At 51.2% G+C, this 17110-nt stretch overlaps 1 protein-coding gene across 3 annotated transcripts in view; it reads right to left on the bottom strand.

The window, feature by feature from the left end:
* TCEA3 (transcription elongation factor A3) overlaps nt 1-17110 on the bottom strand; it is a 37644-nt gene continuing 20534 nt past the window's right edge. The window contains exons 7-12 of one of the 3 annotated variants that reach the window (XM_047870801.1): nt 12556-12719; nt 12326-12382; nt 8824-8978; nt 4202-4348; nt 2418-2489; nt 1-197 (exon numbers count right to left, since the gene is read on the bottom strand). In XM_047870801.1, coding sequence (XP_047726757.1) covers nt 189-197; nt 2418-2489; nt 4202-4348; nt 8824-8978; nt 12326-12382; nt 12556-12719 — 604 coding nt within the window. In that variant the 3' untranslated portion in view covers nt 1-188. The remainder of the gene's footprint in view (nt 198-2417; nt 2490-4201; nt 4349-8823; nt 8979-12325; nt 12383-12555; nt 12720-17110) is intronic. The other 2 variants (XM_047870803.1, XM_047870802.1) reach the window with 2 other exon arrangements.

Below are 17110 nucleotides of genomic sequence, written 5' to 3'. Positions count from 1 at the left end.
CCCATTAGCGTATATTAATAACTGATTATTAACATGCAAAAGACTTCTCCCTCTGATCCCTAAGACCCCATTCAGAGTTCGGCATTTTCTTCATCTTAATTTTTATTTTTTTCTCCAGCTAGATTGGCTTAGTGCTTTCTCTTTGTTCTTCCTCACCTTGTTCACTGAAATCCTGGCTGGCGGTTCCATCAGCAGAACTACAAAATCAAAAAGGCAGTAACATTTTAGAGCTTTCCCTGTGTCACCCAAGGAGGCCAGGGGGCAGACGGAGGGGACATGAAAAAGAAGGTAGTATCTGGAGCCACGCAGACCAGAATCCAAATCCCAGCTCTGCCATTATTAGCTGTGTGGCCTTGAACAAATCACTCATCTGTAATATGGGATCAGAGCGCTGGCCAATGCAAGAAGATAGCAGGTAACAAATGAGTGGCAATCTGATGCCAGGTATGTGGTGGGCTTTTAATTCATGGTCAAAAACATTGCTGCGATTACTATTAAGCCTCCCACATGGCAATGGACACTACCTGAAAATCAGAAGTCATGTAGCTACTACCTCTAGTGAGCCCTGCCTCTCCGACTAAGAGATGAGGGCGGGGAGCTGGATTCACAGCATGCAGAATGTCCTTTTCCCAACTGTAAAAATTACAAGAGCTACCATTTGTTGAGCACTTCCTCTGGGATAGGCAATATTACATCCTCACCATCACTGTATGAGGTAGACACTATATGTCACTCCCATTTTTGTAGGTAAGGGAGCAATTCAGACAGGTTAAGAGACTTACTCAAACTCCCATAATACCAGTAGGTAACAAACGGACCATAATAAGAGTGGTGGTTTCTAGGTGTCAGCACATATGTGCTCAGGGCTTTTTTTTTTTTTTTTTTTTTTTTGGTATAGTTGTACAGGTTGTTCACTGCACAAGAGAGCCTGGCCACAGGGCAAATTGGGGCTGAAACTTAGCTCCTGCCCCGTCTGCCTAGTTCTGTATCCTGGTGCAAGGCTGGGTTCACTTGGAGGCAGGGAGACCCTTTTCCGATTTGACAAACATACCATATGTGCTATCGGAAGCCCTGTTAATGTTGTATTTGTATTACCTTCTCTAATCCTCAAAACAGCTCTGTGGACTAGATATTAATACCCGCATTTTATAAATGATGAAATTCAGGCCTGGCAAGTTCAGGTCACTTAGCAAAGTCGCTTTGTAAGTGATAAACCTAGAATCCGAAACTGATATCAAAGCCCATGCTCTAAACCCCAAGGCCACTACACTGGCCCCATCCATCCCTAAGTGTTCAATAAGTGAATAAAGGAAAAATACATAATCATCTGACTTTCACCTTAAAAAATAATAGCGGTTCTAATGAGGCCCCAGGGCTATCAAGGCCTTTAGTAAGGTTGCAGAAAACTCAATCGATCAGGAATTTGGAGTACTGTCTTTCAGTGCTCCAAACTGTGCCGGCTTTATGCTCGCTAAGTATTTTTCAGTGGCTCAATTTCCTCGCCTGAGAGCGAGAGGAATATTTCTCATAGTTGTTTGCAAAGCGTGTATGCATACGTGATGATCTTCGCATCAACCATGGGAGAAACGCATCACCATCACCCTTTTGCTCAGGGAGGTGCATGGCATGCTCAGGGCCACACAGTGGGTAGGGCAGAGGGGGACCTAAAACCAGGGCTCCCAACTCCCAGTCAGTCTTGGGCTCCTTGCCAAGTACCTGAGAACTTTCGGGGCACCTGCAGCCTGCCTGGTGGCCCAGGCTGCACACGGTGCACGTGCAAGTCAGACGGTACTGGAAACTGACATGAATCACATGACCACACTGAGTCTTTTCAGAAGACGTGGCAGGAAGGAGCACTCTGGTAGGAGTCTTTGCTTGGTTCCCATGCCCTAAAACAAAACCTCTGCCTTTGCAGGGGCTGGAGCAGCCCAGATGACAGTCTTGGGTAATTTAGGGCTTTTCCAGAGCTGCCTTATGAAGGGAAGATGACCTGGGAGCACTTGGTGGCAACGCCCCCTGACAGGGCTCAGCCTGGCGCTCACCCCTGGCTGTGCTGGGCAGGGTTCAAAGGAAATTGCATCTTCGAAAGAACTCTGCAAAGAGGTGTGGCCCAAATGCAGAGTGCTATTGTTTTTCCTCCCCTCTGTGGATCTCAGGAGGCTGATTGCATCTGTGCTCAAATGACAGACTTGCCCATCCTGTGATAAAATGTGGGCGGCTGCTCCCACCCCAGCCGGGTGGCTTCCCCAACAAAAACATGCACATGCACTCTCTCCCCGCCTCCCCAGCAACCACCCGCCACTATCTCCAGCTCTGCAGGCTGGGAAGCCCCCCTCCTTGGCTGTGGGTATACTACTCCTTATGTGGGGCAGCAGCTGTGGATGACAGGGGAGGGAGAAAGTTACAGACATACAGACCTTCCAGCGATTGCCACATTCATTGCATAAGACAAAGGTAGTCATGGGCTCATCAGCACTGCGTGTCTGCACCTGAGAGAGAACAGAGCCGCTCAGGCATTCACTCCTGTGCTCTAGGACCTGCCGTAGCTCCCACTGTCTGTAGCAGAAGGTCCAAATCCCAGAGCTTGGCACTGTTATTCCCGCCCCACTTTGGCAATTCCCTCATCACTGAGAGCTGCATATCCTTGTCTCTCCTCTCTCAGGTCCATCAGTTCACCTCTAGTGCCTCTCTGGCTCACCCAGCCCTCTGCACTTTCACTTTTGGCCTCGATCCTTCTGAACGGATCTCTCTTCTCTTGCCTCAAGGCTCAGCTCCTACAGGAATGATTCCCTGACTCACCTCTGGACACACCCTTGTGGCTGTGCTCCACTGATCAGAACTTGAGTGAGCTGGGAGCACCCTTAAAGACCATCGAGTTCATTCCTCATTTTAGAGTTGCAAGAATTGAGGCCCAGAGAGGAACAGGAATTTGAAGATCATTGGATCACGGGGACTAGTTAATACCATGTTTTCTGGTTTCTCATCCCCGTACCCAAACCATGCAGATGCAGGCACCGGGCTTCTCGGCAAATCTGTTGAATTTCCAGATTTAACAATTGCTGTTCTGATTTTCTACAGCTGACCCTGGGTGACCACGACATGTCCCTCTGCCAACACTCGCCTGTGAATGTGATGTCAGCTGGGAGTCTGTGCGGTGGGAGGTGGTTGCCCGGCTCACGAGGGAGCCCAGCAGCGGGTCAGGAGGACCCCGCTTAGCCCAGCCTCGTTACTAGACAGCAGTAACACCTGAAGGAGGGTAACACTGGGGTTTCTCTGTGCAGGGAGAGCTCTGCTGATGGGCCGTTTACTTCTTTCTGGTAGGGAGGTAATCACTGCACAGGAAGCACATCACTACGCGTGGAAATGTGCTTGGAAGGAAGCAGGAGGCTTACAAAAACACCTCTGAATTCCTGAACGGGAATTCTTTGAGAGACTTCTCCCGAATGGCAAGGCTGGCTGTATTTCTGCTGCAGCCAAAGATTCCCGCGGGCAAGCGTTCTTGCTAAATCTTGGCGTGTCCAGCAGACGGAGGGATGAGTGGAGTTCTAACATGACTAGGTACAAGTTAGAATCCAGGAATATTGGCGTCCCAAGAACAGAACACGTACAACCCAGAAACGGAAGTCAGTTTTCGGGCATTAAGTCTTTCAGAGAAGGGGGTTCCCCAGCCTTCTAAATTCCCTGTGCCAGGATAGGGGTCTTCACCCTTAGGGCTTGGGGCCGAATCCCTTAAGCTTTACTGGCCAAGTTGGCCGTACCGAAGGCAGAAAAGTCTGGATCTGGGTTTAACACCATCTCTGCCACTGAGGACCACGTTGGCCATCTTGGACAGAGCTGCGGAGCTTGAGCCCTGTCGGGCCTCCGTTTCCCCATGTATAAAGAGGGAGCTAAGTTTTCAATTGCTCAGTTTCTTTCCAACCATCCCATCTGTGACTCTCCACGAGTCTACGCCTGGTGAGTCTGCTTCCTCCTCTTCTGGCTTCAGGGCAGGCCAGAGCCTCATAAACACGAATCTAGGTGAGTCTCCGTGCAGCAGAACGTTTTCTAGAAGCCACGGCGCATCATGTTGATGTACTGAGAGGTGCCCTTCTCTCTGCAGCCTGGGGTGTTAGCCCTTTCTCCCCCGGGCTCTCCCCGAGGCTCCCTCTGGCTCCGCCCCCCAGTCCCCCTCCCTGTGCCCCCAAGGCCTCCTCTCCCGCACCTGGTTGTAGGTACAGTTCTTCTTCTTGCACTTGCTGCACTGGAAGAGGTCAGTGGTGGTGCCGCCAGTCTTGGCCATCTGGTGCTCACGGATAGCCTCCTGGGTCATGGCATTCCTCAATTCCCTCAGCTCATCACTGGCCATTTCCTGGAACGAAATGAGTCTGCCCTTCAGGGATAAAGAGTCCCAGGAGCCCTGCCCCCCATCCAGTTTCTAGGGAGCCTGAACAGAGGAGAGGGGAACATGCTGGCTTGAGGACAAGGAGCCGGAGGGAGGCCTGGAGTCCTGGCCTTGGCCCAGCTGAGGAAAGGCCATTCCCAAAGAGCCCCCATTCTGCTTCGGGTGGACGGGCAAACCTGAGCAGGCTCTGAGCGGGCCACGAGCGGTAGGGTGCGTGCCGGAGAGCAGAAGGCAGATAGCTTCCAGCCCGGGGTCAACATCTTGTATACATTTCCTCAGATCTGGTGCTCACCCTGCCGGCCGGGACCTCGGGTACCTGCCTTAACCTTCCTGCTTGAACTGGCTGGACCGTGACCACCTGATCTGTCACGTTCCCCTTATCCTTCCAGTTTGGACTTGACCCAGGGCCCTTGATCCAAACAGTGATCACTGCCTAGTCCATTCTGCCTGCTGGAGACCTTGACCTCAACTATCCATGACTTGCTGCTGCTACCCTGACCCAAGTGGGACCTGAAGCTCCTGGGTGCACAAGCTTAACTGCTCACCTGCATCACAGAACATCTTTGTCTTTAAGCTCCCATAGAACAGAGTCTCCTGTCTCCCATCAGCTTACTGCAGACACTCGGTGTTTGCATTATCCTGCCTTGATCCACCTGCCTGGCCATTCTGACTCCTCCATTCAAACTGGAGAGAGCTCTAGGTAAGTTTGGTTTGGGGGGAGGGAGGGCAGCCGGAGCTAACGTTAAAATGAGGCCTTGGTACTGGCTAAACATTGTCATTGTTGCTGTCTATCCTGACTGCTTAAACCACGGAAAACGGAGCTGGCACAAAGGTCAAGTGATTTTGGTGTGCCGACCACGGAGTTATCACCACTTGGGCCTCCTGATGAAATGCACATTCCTATGAATCCAAAATTCTAAGGGCGGGCCTGGGAATTTTACTAGTGCCCTCAAGTTATTCCGGTGGGTGCAGATGTTTAAGTCCTACCGTATTAAGTTCAAGGACCAGGTCCTAACCATTGGCAGGGGTATACAGGAAAACAAGTCAACCCGGGGCGATACAAGCAAAAAGCAGCTGACTTTAATTTGGAGGGACATCCAGAGCTCAATGCATGCATTCGTTCAAAATGTATTGGATGTCAATTTATTGAATGCCTTTAGCTGCATTTTGTGTGCTCATGAACGGGCCTAAGCCAGAGGGGTGACCAATTTCCATAGTGTAAATACTCCTACCATGGCCGATTTGCAGCTGCTCATGCGATGTGACTGAGCGCAGAGCTGCGAATAGCTATGCATAATCACCTCTCTTGAGCTGATAAACGCTGGCCCCAGCAGACCACTGCCCCTGAGCCCTAAGGATTCAGATACCAAGGTCTGGTTCCTGTCCCCAGGCAATGCCAATCTGGTAGTGTAGCCAAGTGTTTAGACAGGATTGTAGGACAGCATATGAAGTACTTAAAGCCAAGGTATACAAAGTACACGGGGGGAAGCCCAGAGTACTGTGGCTGACTGCTTAGGGGCAGGGGAGGCTCACTAAAGAAGACACCTTAACCAGTCTCGAAAGATAAGCAGGAGTACCCAAGGGAGATGGCAGCTATAGAGAAAGAGAACAGCAGACGCAAAAGATCAGACCGGAATAACACATCTGGGGAAGGGTGTCTGTGTGTGTTCAAGGTGAGGAGTGTGGCAGATGTGGCTGGGGGGGCGGACTGTGGAAAGAGGGTCTTGTGTGAGAGAGAACAGAGAAACACCCACTCACCAGTCCATTGGCCTATCTCTGCCCTGCCTCGCCTAGGAGGAGGCAACGTCAAGGCCACAGGGAGGAAGTACAGCGCTATGGAAAATAAGGTAGGAAATGAGGAAAGTACGGTGGGAGAGGACACTGATCCTCGCGTGTATACATCGTTAGAGGAGGACCCCGAATATGAACCCAACGTGTGGCGCAGCTATGACGGGTCAGGCATGGGTCTCAGTGCCGGCTGAGCAGAGAACAGACAAAACCCGTCTCCTCACGGTGCTGACAGTAGACCCACTCGCCAGCTCTAAAGAACATCTCAGAATTGACCCCATTCTGTGATGTGTCTGGGTAGAGGGGAGAAGAGAAAAGGAAGAATGAGGAAGAATCAGGGAGACACAGGATGCCGTGAGGGACACCCGTGCAGCAGGCATCCGCTGTCCCAGGCTCTTCCTGATGGCGACTCCCTGTCCCCTGAGCCACAGCACAACGGATAGCCCAACCCGGAACCATTATTTTTCTTATTGGAGCAAAAATGGTCTTCTATTTCTTATAGAAACTTCCTGCCTGGGGCAAAAGATGACCCCAAGATGAAGGTCTCCTCTGATTCAGCACTTGGGTTACTGGCAGGGGACAGGGTCCTTGGTGGCTGGCCCTGTGGAGGGCCTGCTAAGTTCTTGGCTTGCTCCTCTTGGTCTGGTCAGCCTCTTCTTGGGCCTGAGTTGACCACCTGATTCTCTCGCTCTGTTCTAGTGAACAGTCCTTGGGTGGGACTAGACCATCCACATGTCTGGCTTGGTCAGTTGCTGTGCTGGGACTTCTGGAGCCTGCCTTGGCCTTAACCCAGACACAGCTGCATTCTGACCTCTAGCTTCTGCGATCTTGCTGGGTTTGGCTCAAACCTGTGTCTACACCTTGCTCTTGGTTCTCCTGGGCCCGATTTCCCAATGCCTTGGATTGCCCGGAAGAGTCTCTTGATAGCATTCCTACAATGCGTACACAAAGAAGTAGAGGGACCCCAGAGGCATAGAGTGAGGGCCAGGGAGGAGGAAACACAAGGCTCGGCTTTCGCGAAAAGTCCCAGCTCCTCCTCGCAAGGAAAGAGAATACACCGTAAAGCCAAGTTGCGATCTGTAACTCTGGGCATGTGTTGCTGTTTGCCTAAAAAGATCAGATATTTTGAATTAAGCAGAAAGATAATCCTGGTCTACCTGTGCCAAGCTCCCCATTTTATCGTTAAAACCAGGGCTCTCTCTTATTTGAGATATTTGAGGAAGCCAACGAACAGAAAAACGTACACGCGCCCACTACATTTCACACACACACAGAGGCACACCCTTGCCACCGGTTTCAGAGGGTTCCCAGACATCCTGAGCGCACCCGGAACGCCAGGATCCCAGTGCATTTCCCCTCCCCTTGTCTAGGCCACTTGGATTGAGAGGTGCTTCAGCAGTGCAATCCGAGGGCTTGCGGGAAACCCCCTCTATCAACGCTGGCAACAGGGAGCTGCTCATACCTAAGGGTGTACAAAAGGTGTTCCCAAGGCGTGGGCTCTGAAATAAACAGATCTGGGCTCAAACTCTCATCTGTCACTAGTAAAGTTGTGTGTGGCCTCAGTTTTCTCAGCCATACAGTGGGCATAATATTTCCTCTTCCACAGCATGGTGCTGGGGGTTACACGAAATGGTCGGTGAATGAGCTTATCGTATACAAATTCTGGGGAGCACTCTACACATATTAACTTGAACACTTCACATGTATTAACTCCTCAATCCTTCCCGAGATAGCGGTTCTTCTTATTATTCCTGTTTCGCAGATGAGAAAACTGAGGCACAGAGGGGTTAAGTAGCTTGTCTAGGACCACCCAGCTAAGTGAGAGAAGCAGAACTCAAACTCATGCACTTTGGCACAGTTCTGAAGCTGCTAAACACTGCACAGACTTCCTTCAACAGGCTTGTTTCCTCTTCCTTCCCTTAATGACCCCTTTAAGCTGGGTCAATCCTTCCCTCCTGTAAGTCCCCCTGGTGGCTCTATCGCGGCCCTTACCACCTCTGTATGTATACATTTGAAAATACGTCTGTCTCCCCACCTAGGGCTGTGCTCCATGGGGATAGGGACCGCTATCCTGGCTTGCGCCCAGAGCTGCATAATGGGATATAGAACTGAACGAGGCAGAAGAAGGAGGTAGATAGCAAAGCAGTAAAGAGTGGCTGCTCTGGGGCCAGGTAGCTTGGACATTTTCTTTTTCTTAAAGATTTAAATTTTTTTTCAAAGAAAACCCTACGCCCAACGCGGGGCTCCAACTCACAACCCTGAGATCAAGAGTCGCTTGCTCTACCGACAGAGACAGCCAGGTGCCCCTGGCTTTGACATGTTCTAGCCGTGTGCATGGCCAACTCAGCGAACTCCTCGGAGCCTCCGTGTCCTCCTCTGTAAAATGAAGACAATAAACAACTTCTACCTAGTGTGAAGATACAATCAGCCGATGAGCCCAAAGCACTGAGCGCAGTGCTTAATTCATATGCGCTGTGTTCAGCTATCCTGATGGCCCAGAAGCCTGGAGGGAAGGGGAGTCTGCAGTGGTCTGGCTGAAAAAGCCCCCCGGCTCATCTCCACCGAGTCACAAGCCGCTGCCTCTCAGGCGTGGGCCAAGCCGGCGGGGCCTGGCCTCCTGCCCCACCGTGCAGAGGCCCCAGCCCCACTCTCACCTCTGCCGTCATCTTGGCAATGAGCCCAGCAGAGATGGCCCCGCTGAGCACATTCCTCCTCAGGCTGGGGTTCCTGGGGTCCTTGAGGTTGCTGATCCGGCTGCGCACCCGGTTCCGGTACTTCATGTCCGTGCTCTTGAGCTCCTGGTAGATATGTGACACAGTCAAGGGCCAGCGAGCCACTCGTGGAGGGGCACAGAAGGTTGGGGAGCCACTCCCCAAAGCCCGAGGAGCCCCAGGACCGTCGGTTCCTCTCCTTGGACTAGTACAGGGGTTGGGCACCCGTGTGGCCTCTGACTCCCAACAGCGGCGATCTCGCTTAGGGCATTTGGGGTCAGCTACGCATCCCGAACGAGAGACGGTCTCTCTGGTGAGATCAGGCCACAGCAAGCACTGTGGTGTCAGGACCCCAGGGATGGGCATCCTGCGTTTGTCGAGCCTTTTGTGTGACTCAGGTGAGTCACGCGACTCCTTTGTGTCTCTGTTTCCTAATTTATAAAATACAGGGCTGTGCCGAGCATTCAGCAAGCCGTACCGCGTGATGCACCAGCCTGGTGTCTGGGACGTCAAGTGCTCAACACGTAGGGGCTGTGAAGATGAGGACACTGATAAAGATATCCCCCAGTTTTGAAGGGCCTCTGGACGTTATGAGTCCGGCTACCGGAGGAAAACGTAAGATTGGGAGGCACAGGTTGAAGGCTCTAAGAGGTATTGCAATAAACACATCATTGTGTTTAACTTGGTGTTTCCAACATATTACAGGATAGAGACACCTCCCCGCTTCCCCCTTTCTTTCTAGGAATACCGACCACCATGCCATGGGACCCACTTTGGGAATTGCCAGTCAGAGTTACTTCTCTCATGAACAGATAAGGAAGCTAAAGGCTTAGAAAGGATGTGGGCCCTTGCTCAAGGTCACGTGGCAAATTCCCGGCAGAGACAGGGCTGGAAGCCAGACCCCCTCCTGACGGTAATGCTCTCTCCACTCACTCAGCAGGAAGTCGCCCCTGACCACCGACCACGGTGAGCTCTCTGTCCAGACGCTGCCTCCCAGACAGGCCGCCCACCCCCTCCTCCCTTCTCCATCCTCTGGAGGAGCGCAGGGAGCACAGCCGCCTGTTCTCCGTCTCCCACGCCAAGCAGAGTCAGGAAGGCAAGCCCTCTGCTGGGAAGAGCCACATACGAGAAAGAGTCTGTGGGGACTACGGACACATGCAAACAGCTGACTTGCTACAAGCAGTGGGAGGAAAGGTGCTGTTATCTATTTGTTCCTATTCCTGCTGTGTTCATGCTGTTTGTACAGTAAAAGCCTGAAAAGAAAGAACGTGCCATAATGCATTTGAAAGTCGAAAGATTTGTTTAAAAATGTGCGTTTGGGATTCCTGGAGGTGTGCATCTGCTTGATATGGGGGGACAGGAGGGCCGGCAGCACTGTCATCAGCCTCTCCCTGACTCTGGCTCCGTTTCCTGAGATCACAGGGCAGCAGGATGAGGTGGAGCACGGGCCTGGGGGTCACTGACCCCTTCAGAGGAGCACGGCCCTACACTGCCGTGTCAGTGCAAGGTCACTCCAAAGAGAGCAGACCTTTTTAGGACACAGAGCATTCAAGCCCCCGAACTTATCCTCCTCCTTACCTCCCATCTTCTTTTTTTTTTTTTAATTTTTTAACGTTTTTTATTATTGAGAAAGAGAAAGACAGAGCATGAGTGGGGGAGGGGCAGAGAGAGAGGGAGACACTGAATCCAAAGCAGGCTCCAGGCTTTGAGCCGTCAGCACTGAGCGCGACGCGGGGCTTGAACTCAGGACCGCGAGATCATGACCTGAGGCGATGTCGGTCGCTTAACCAACTGAGCCACCCAGGCGCCCCCTTACCTCCCATCTTCTAAGAACAAAGGGCTCGATGCAGCTCTGATTTCCTATCCTTCAGGAGAGGGACATTCAGTGAAGGAAGAGGAGGAGGAAAGGCCAGGTGTGGAACTATGAACCGGATCACCCACCTTTGTTTCAATTTTTTTTAACGTTTATTATTTTTGAGAAAGAGAGAAAGACAGACAGAGAGCAAGCAGTAGAGAGGCAGAGAGAGGGCGTCTACAGAATTGAAAGCAGGTTCCAGGCTCTGAGCTGTCAGCACAGAGCCTGAAGAGGGACTCGAACTCACAGACCTCGAAATCATGTCCTGAGCTGAAGTCGGCCGCTTAACCGGCTGAGTCACCCAGGTGCCCCAACCCACCTTTGTTTCAAACTGAGCCTGAAGGTAGAAGGGACCTGTCTGAAGGGACAACTGTTTGGAGGAAACAAAGACAAAGCTCAGCGTTCTGATACCTGGTGCTCTATGCTCCTGGATCAACGGGGATTTATGACAATGTATCTGGTGAGGTGCTGGACAGCTCGGGACATGCCCGTTCATAATTAAATCATGGGGGAGGGGAACTCCCAGAAAATATGTCAGAGGATATAAAGGTAGGACTCAGGCAGGAAGTGGCAACAGGCAAGCTTGTTGACCATGGTCAGCCCAGACTGACCAGGGACCCTCCCCAACAGACTGAGCTCCCTAGGTAGCCCAGTCACAGTCAGAACCCCTCTCCCCTGGGGATTCTGTCCCCTTCCCTCTTTGATAGGCAAAGCTTTGTCTCTCCAGTAAAAGATAGCCCACGCATTCATTGGGGCACATTGTAGGATTTTCTTTCCCAAGACAACAATCTTTCGGTGCAATGAGCCCACATCCCTCCAGTGGTCACCTCCTCTGTCTATACGGCACCCCCCCCTCAAAAAGGGGGAGAACGGGCCATATGTAAAGAACTCAGGACCTGGAATCCAAAGGCCAAGGTTTTTAGTCAAGCTGTGACACCCAGTAGTTCTCGAGCCTCGGTTTCCTCATCCGTAAAATGGGAACAACAGCCCCTGCCTCACAGAGATTGTGACAATTGGCAGAAGTAGGAAGTCTCAACTGCCCATCACAGTGCCTGGTATATAGTAGGGAATCAAAAATGGGTGCTGATATCTTCAGAGGATGGAAGAGGGGAGAAGGCTGAGCATGAGAAACGCTGTCCTCCCCACCTGCTCTGACACTTGACATTGCAACCCAGCCATATGATGACCCGACCTGTTTAGCACAGCAGTTGAACCCTCCGCTTCTAGAGTCACACTCTCTGGGTTCAAATCCCAAGTCTACCACTACTATTAGCTGTAGGAGCTTTGGCAAGCGACTTAACCTCTCTGGGCCTGTTGCCTCACACTTGTAAAGTGGGATTAATCGGTGAACCTACCTTGCGGGATTGTTCTCAACCTTGAACGAGGTACTGCTCATACACAGCTTAGCAAGAGGCTGGCAGGTGCAAGACTTAATAAATGGTAGCTAGAATGAAGAACTCCAGTTCAGAGGCAGAGCAGGGGGCTGGCCCCGAGCCCTTCCCCTCCCCCTCACTGTCCTGGGTCCCTTGCACTTGGGAGACCTGCTCCTGGCGTCCGGGCACCCACAGCCCTGGCACAGCTCAAGGATATGATCTTCGATTTCTGATGCCATCTTGTCACAATTGACTCCATAATCCTTGTAATCATCTAAAAGAGATTCAGGAAGCACAGGCATTAGCCAGACATGACCTTGGCAGTGGAGCCTGCCCATACAGGGGACTGTAGCATCCTGTTCCACTCCCATGGCACTGAGAAAGACCGCATCTCATTTGCCCTTGGGAAGCCCTTCCCTCCCCTGCCCCTGGCCCAGGCCCTCTCACCTTCGGCCTTCAAGGCTGCTGAGAGCATCTCCACACACTTGTCCCGCACCGAGTCCCCTGTGAGATAGCAGGGGGCCAGGAGGCAGATGGAGGGGGCAAAGGTGGGGGTCGAGGGGCTGGTGGGTGTTTTGGGGGTCTCTGCTTTCGATTTGCTGCTGTTTGATCTGAGGATGACAAACAGTAATAGACATTTTGACATTAAGCGAATAAAGCATCCACTGAGCACACTCTGGATGTTTCTGTGGGCGATCTCCCTTACTCCTCATGACAGCCCTCTGAGGTAGGTGCTATTTTTAGGCGCTTGACACGGATCATCTCATTTAATCCTCACGACACCCCCCATGAGGCTGGTGCTATTCTTATCTCCATTTTCGAGTTGCACTTTAAAGTGAATTGCAGAGGTGGTTGCATTTGAAATAATTTGACTCTGGTCACACACGTGGGGGAACCAGAACTAAAACCCACCGGAGTTGAAATCCGGTGCCTCGGCTCCTAACCAACCACTCTGCTCTGCTGGTTACAGGGAATCATAACAGGGTTGCAAATCATACTATAGTCCATTAGATACCATGCGAGGTGCTCTATCTTCTTACTGAACCATTTACTCACTCATCCAGTAAATACTTACTAGACACTTATTCCACAGGTCTGGAGAAAGCAGACAAGTTAGGAGAGCTCCCTTCCTCAAGGAGCCGGCAGCCTCTTGAATGGTGAATTTACCACCATTGAAGAGGGCTGGCCTTACCATGTGCCAGGCAACTTTCGGAATATTTTCTAATTTAATCTTCACAGCAGCTCTAGGAATCAGATACTCTTCTCTTCCTCGTTTGCAGATGAGGAACCGGTTACATCATTGTGACTTGAACCCAAGTCTGTCTGATTGCAAAGTCTCCACTCTTAACTCCTAAGATTCACTCACTGCCTAAGAATGATCTCATTTTGGTTTGGGCTTAAAAACCCACAAATATATATATACAGGGGGCGCCTGGGTGGCTCAGTCAGTTTAGCGCCCAACTTCAGCTCAGGTCATGATCTCATGGGTCGTGAGTTCGAGCCCCGTGTTGGGCTCTGTGCTGACAGTGCAGATTCTCTCTCTGCACCTCTCCTGTTTGCTCTTTTTCTCTCAAATAAATAAGCATTAAAAGGAAAACATTTGAGAATCATGAGTGGTCACTCTAACCGGATGGTCACTCTAACCGGAGCTGCCAACGAAGGAGGAAGCAAACCATGTGCCCAGTGACGGATGGATGGATAAGCAGAATGTAGTAGATAACACAATGGAATATTACTCAGCCACAGAAAGGAGTGGAATCCATATAAAGGAATGAAATTCCAACACCTGGTACAACGTGGATGAATGTCCATGAATGGAAGACATTATAAGTGAAATAAGCCAGATACAAAAGGACAAAAATATTGGGGGCGCCTGGGTGGCTCAGTCGGTTGAGCATGTGACTTCGGCTCAGTCATGATCTCAGGGCTTGTGAGTTCAAGCCCCGCACTGAGCTCACTGCTGTCAGCACGGAGCCTGCTTTGGATCTTCTGTCCCCCACCACCCACCCCCCGCCCTCTGCCCCTCCCTTGCTTGCATGCTCTCTCTCTCTCTCTCTCTCAAATAAAAATAAAATCTTTTAAAAAGAAAAAGGACAAATTTTGTATGATTCCACTTACGTGAAGTACCTGGAATAGTTAAATGCATAGAGACAGAAAGGGGAATGGTGGATGCGGGGGCTGGAGGAGGGGGAAATTGGGCGATAATGCTTAATGGGAACACAGTTTCAGTTTGGGAAGATGAGAATGTTCTGGTGATGGCTGCACACCAATGTGAATGTACTTAATACCACTATACACTTAAAAAATGGTTAAAACGAGGGGTGCCTGGGTGGCTCCGTTGGTTAAATGTCCAACTTCGGGTCAGGTGATGAGCTCACAGTTCGTGGGTTTGAGCCCCTCATCGGGCTCTGTGCTGACAGCTCGGAGCCTGGGGTCTGCTTCAGATTCTGTGTCTCCCTCTCTCTCTGCCCCTCTCCTGCTCGCTCTCTCTCTCAAAAATAAATAAAACATTTAAAAAAATGTTTAATGGTTAAAATGGCTACATTTTATGGTATGTTTATTTTGACACAATAAAAAATCTGGGGCGCCTGGGTGACTCAGTTAAGTCTCTGACTTTGGCTCAGGTCATGATCTCACGATTTGTGGGTTCAAGCCCCACATCGGGCTCTGTGCTGACAGCTCAGAGCCTGGAGCCTGCTTCGGATTCTGTGTCTCCCTCTCTCTCTCTGCCCCTCCCCTGCTCCCATTCTGTCTCTTTCCGTCTTTCAAAAATGAATAAACGTTAAAAATTTTTTTTTAAATAATAAAATAAATCTATATAGGAACTTCACTGAATAAGAATAGCCATCAAATGTGAAATACACAACGATCACTCATCTGTCTTACGTATTTGGTAAACCTTACTCCACTCAGCCTGATGAAATATCTTTTTTCTTATGCTGAAAAAAAGGCTAAAATGGCACATGCTGTTACACACTATCTTCTCACAATAAAAGAAAGTTAGACAAAAAGAACAAAGTGCTGACACAGGTACAGGTGAGAGGCTGGGGCGATAGTTGCACGAATTCCTCCCTTTCAGAGCTGCTTCCGCACTACCCTTGGGGTGGGGCCAGGCAGTCGAGACGCCTCCGACCTCACGTCTTGGCTCTTTTCAGGCCAGCCCTCAGGCCTCCGAGGAAAACCGGACTCATGAGAGTTGAAGAAATTTGAGTCCCTTCCTCCGCTCCAGGGTCTTACCACACTGAACTCTTGTGGAAGGTCCTCAAGGGCTGCTGCATTTCTTAATTCCAGGGAGTTCCATTCACACTGTCAGCTGGGTACCTCCTGGAGTTGTACAGAGCACAGCCTGGGCAGCTGCACCAGGCAGCTCTGGAGGTATGGATGCACTTCTTACCTTCAGGAAGACGATGCTGGGCTTCTGAAAAGCCAGGCCCAAGGAATTGTGCCTGAGAGTGAGGCTGACCAAGTAGCCTAGGCTTTGCAGTGTTAAAAATATGGGGTTACGAGATCCTACATCTGACATCCTGCTGAGCCCTCTTCCACGTAGATTCTGCCGGAGACCTCTTCGTTCCTCAACCCTTGCTGTTTGCCTTGACCTTGGATGCCCTCTGTCACCACAGACACCGTTGGACCACTGGGATTCTTGTGTTCTCTGGAGCCTTGACGTTCCTCAAAGGTGCCTCAGTGCTGCCTCAGGAGTGAGGTGGGCTGGGAAGGGAAGCCTCTGCTCTTCCAAGGTTTATATTTGGAATTCCCAAAAATTTGGTCCAAAGGGATTTCCTGGCCTTTATTTTTTAAGTGCAGTTTGAACCTTTCTGTTCCAGGTCAACTTACCCTGGATTCGACCCAACCCTGCCTGACAACTGAGTGGCCTGGCAGTGGGCACAGGGGATGGGGAACGTGAGCCCCAACCTGCTGTCTGTTGGGGTCAGATTTCAGTGGGAGGGAAAGGTGTGGGGGAGGGAAGGCTGGGAAGGATGTAAACTCTAGAGCTTAAGGGGCTGCCTGCAACCAGAACGAATCTCCCCACGCCCAACCCTAGTCCTGGCCGCGGGGCTCTCACCTGCGCAGCCACAGTAGCCCTGAAGCTGGTCTCTCGACATCCTCTTGCCCCCCTTACAACCCATTTGCCACACAGAAGCCCAGGGGAACCCTTTCAAAAACTCACAGCTGATATCATAGCTCCCCGCTTCTGACCCTCTAATGACTTCCAATCACTTTCAGTATAAAGCCAAACTCCTCACTCTGGCCTCCCAGCCCCCCACCCTGCCACATCGGCCCCTGCCTTCCTTCTGACCTAGTATCATGCCACACTCCAGTTCACTGAAGCCCCCCACTGCACAGCTTCTTTCTCTTCCTTAAATACACCTGTCACTCCCACCACAGTGCCTTTGCACTGGCCGCTCCCTCCTCCTGGAAGGCTCTTCCTCCTCCAGATTGTCTTACAACTGGTCCTTTTCCCCACCAGTCAGGCCCGGCTCACATATCACATCCTCAGGAAGGCCTCCCCTGACCAGCCCAGCCCAGCAGCTTGTCCCTGCCCTGTAACTCTCTGGCGCATGACCTGATTTCTTTCATTCATAGCACTTATCCAAGTCTATAATTAACTTGTTTGTGTGTTTATAAACACTGTCTGCCTCCATCTCCAGACGATAGATTCCAGAGTATAGGGACTCCTTTGGCCGGTTCACCACTGTTTTCCAGCACCTGGAACAGTGCTCTGGGCCAACACTTGATGAACCTTTGTTGAATGAATGAATGTGAGTTGAGGGAGTCGCCCACAAAGAGATGAAAGGCACACCCACAGGGCCTAGATAGAGCTGAATTGGGTGGGCGACAGGTGCTCTTTGGAAGGCTGGTGACCCTGCCCCCTGAGATCGAGAGAGGGAGCTGAGTCAGTGCCTGTCAACTCCCACAACCCAGGCCAACTCACCTCCAGTCATGATGGAGCCCCAGATTCTTCCTGGTGCCCCTCAGTAACCTGCAAACCCCACCACCACAT

The sequence above is a fragment of the Prionailurus viverrinus genome, chromosome C1, assembly GCF_022837055.1.
Source record: "Prionailurus viverrinus isolate Anna chromosome C1, UM_Priviv_1.0, whole genome shotgun sequence".
In the NCBI taxonomy this organism is placed as follows: domain Eukaryota; kingdom Metazoa; phylum Chordata; class Mammalia; order Carnivora; family Felidae; genus Prionailurus; species Prionailurus viverrinus.
Note: the sequence above shows the minus strand (reverse complement) of the source record. Positions and strands in the feature narration are given on the sequence as shown.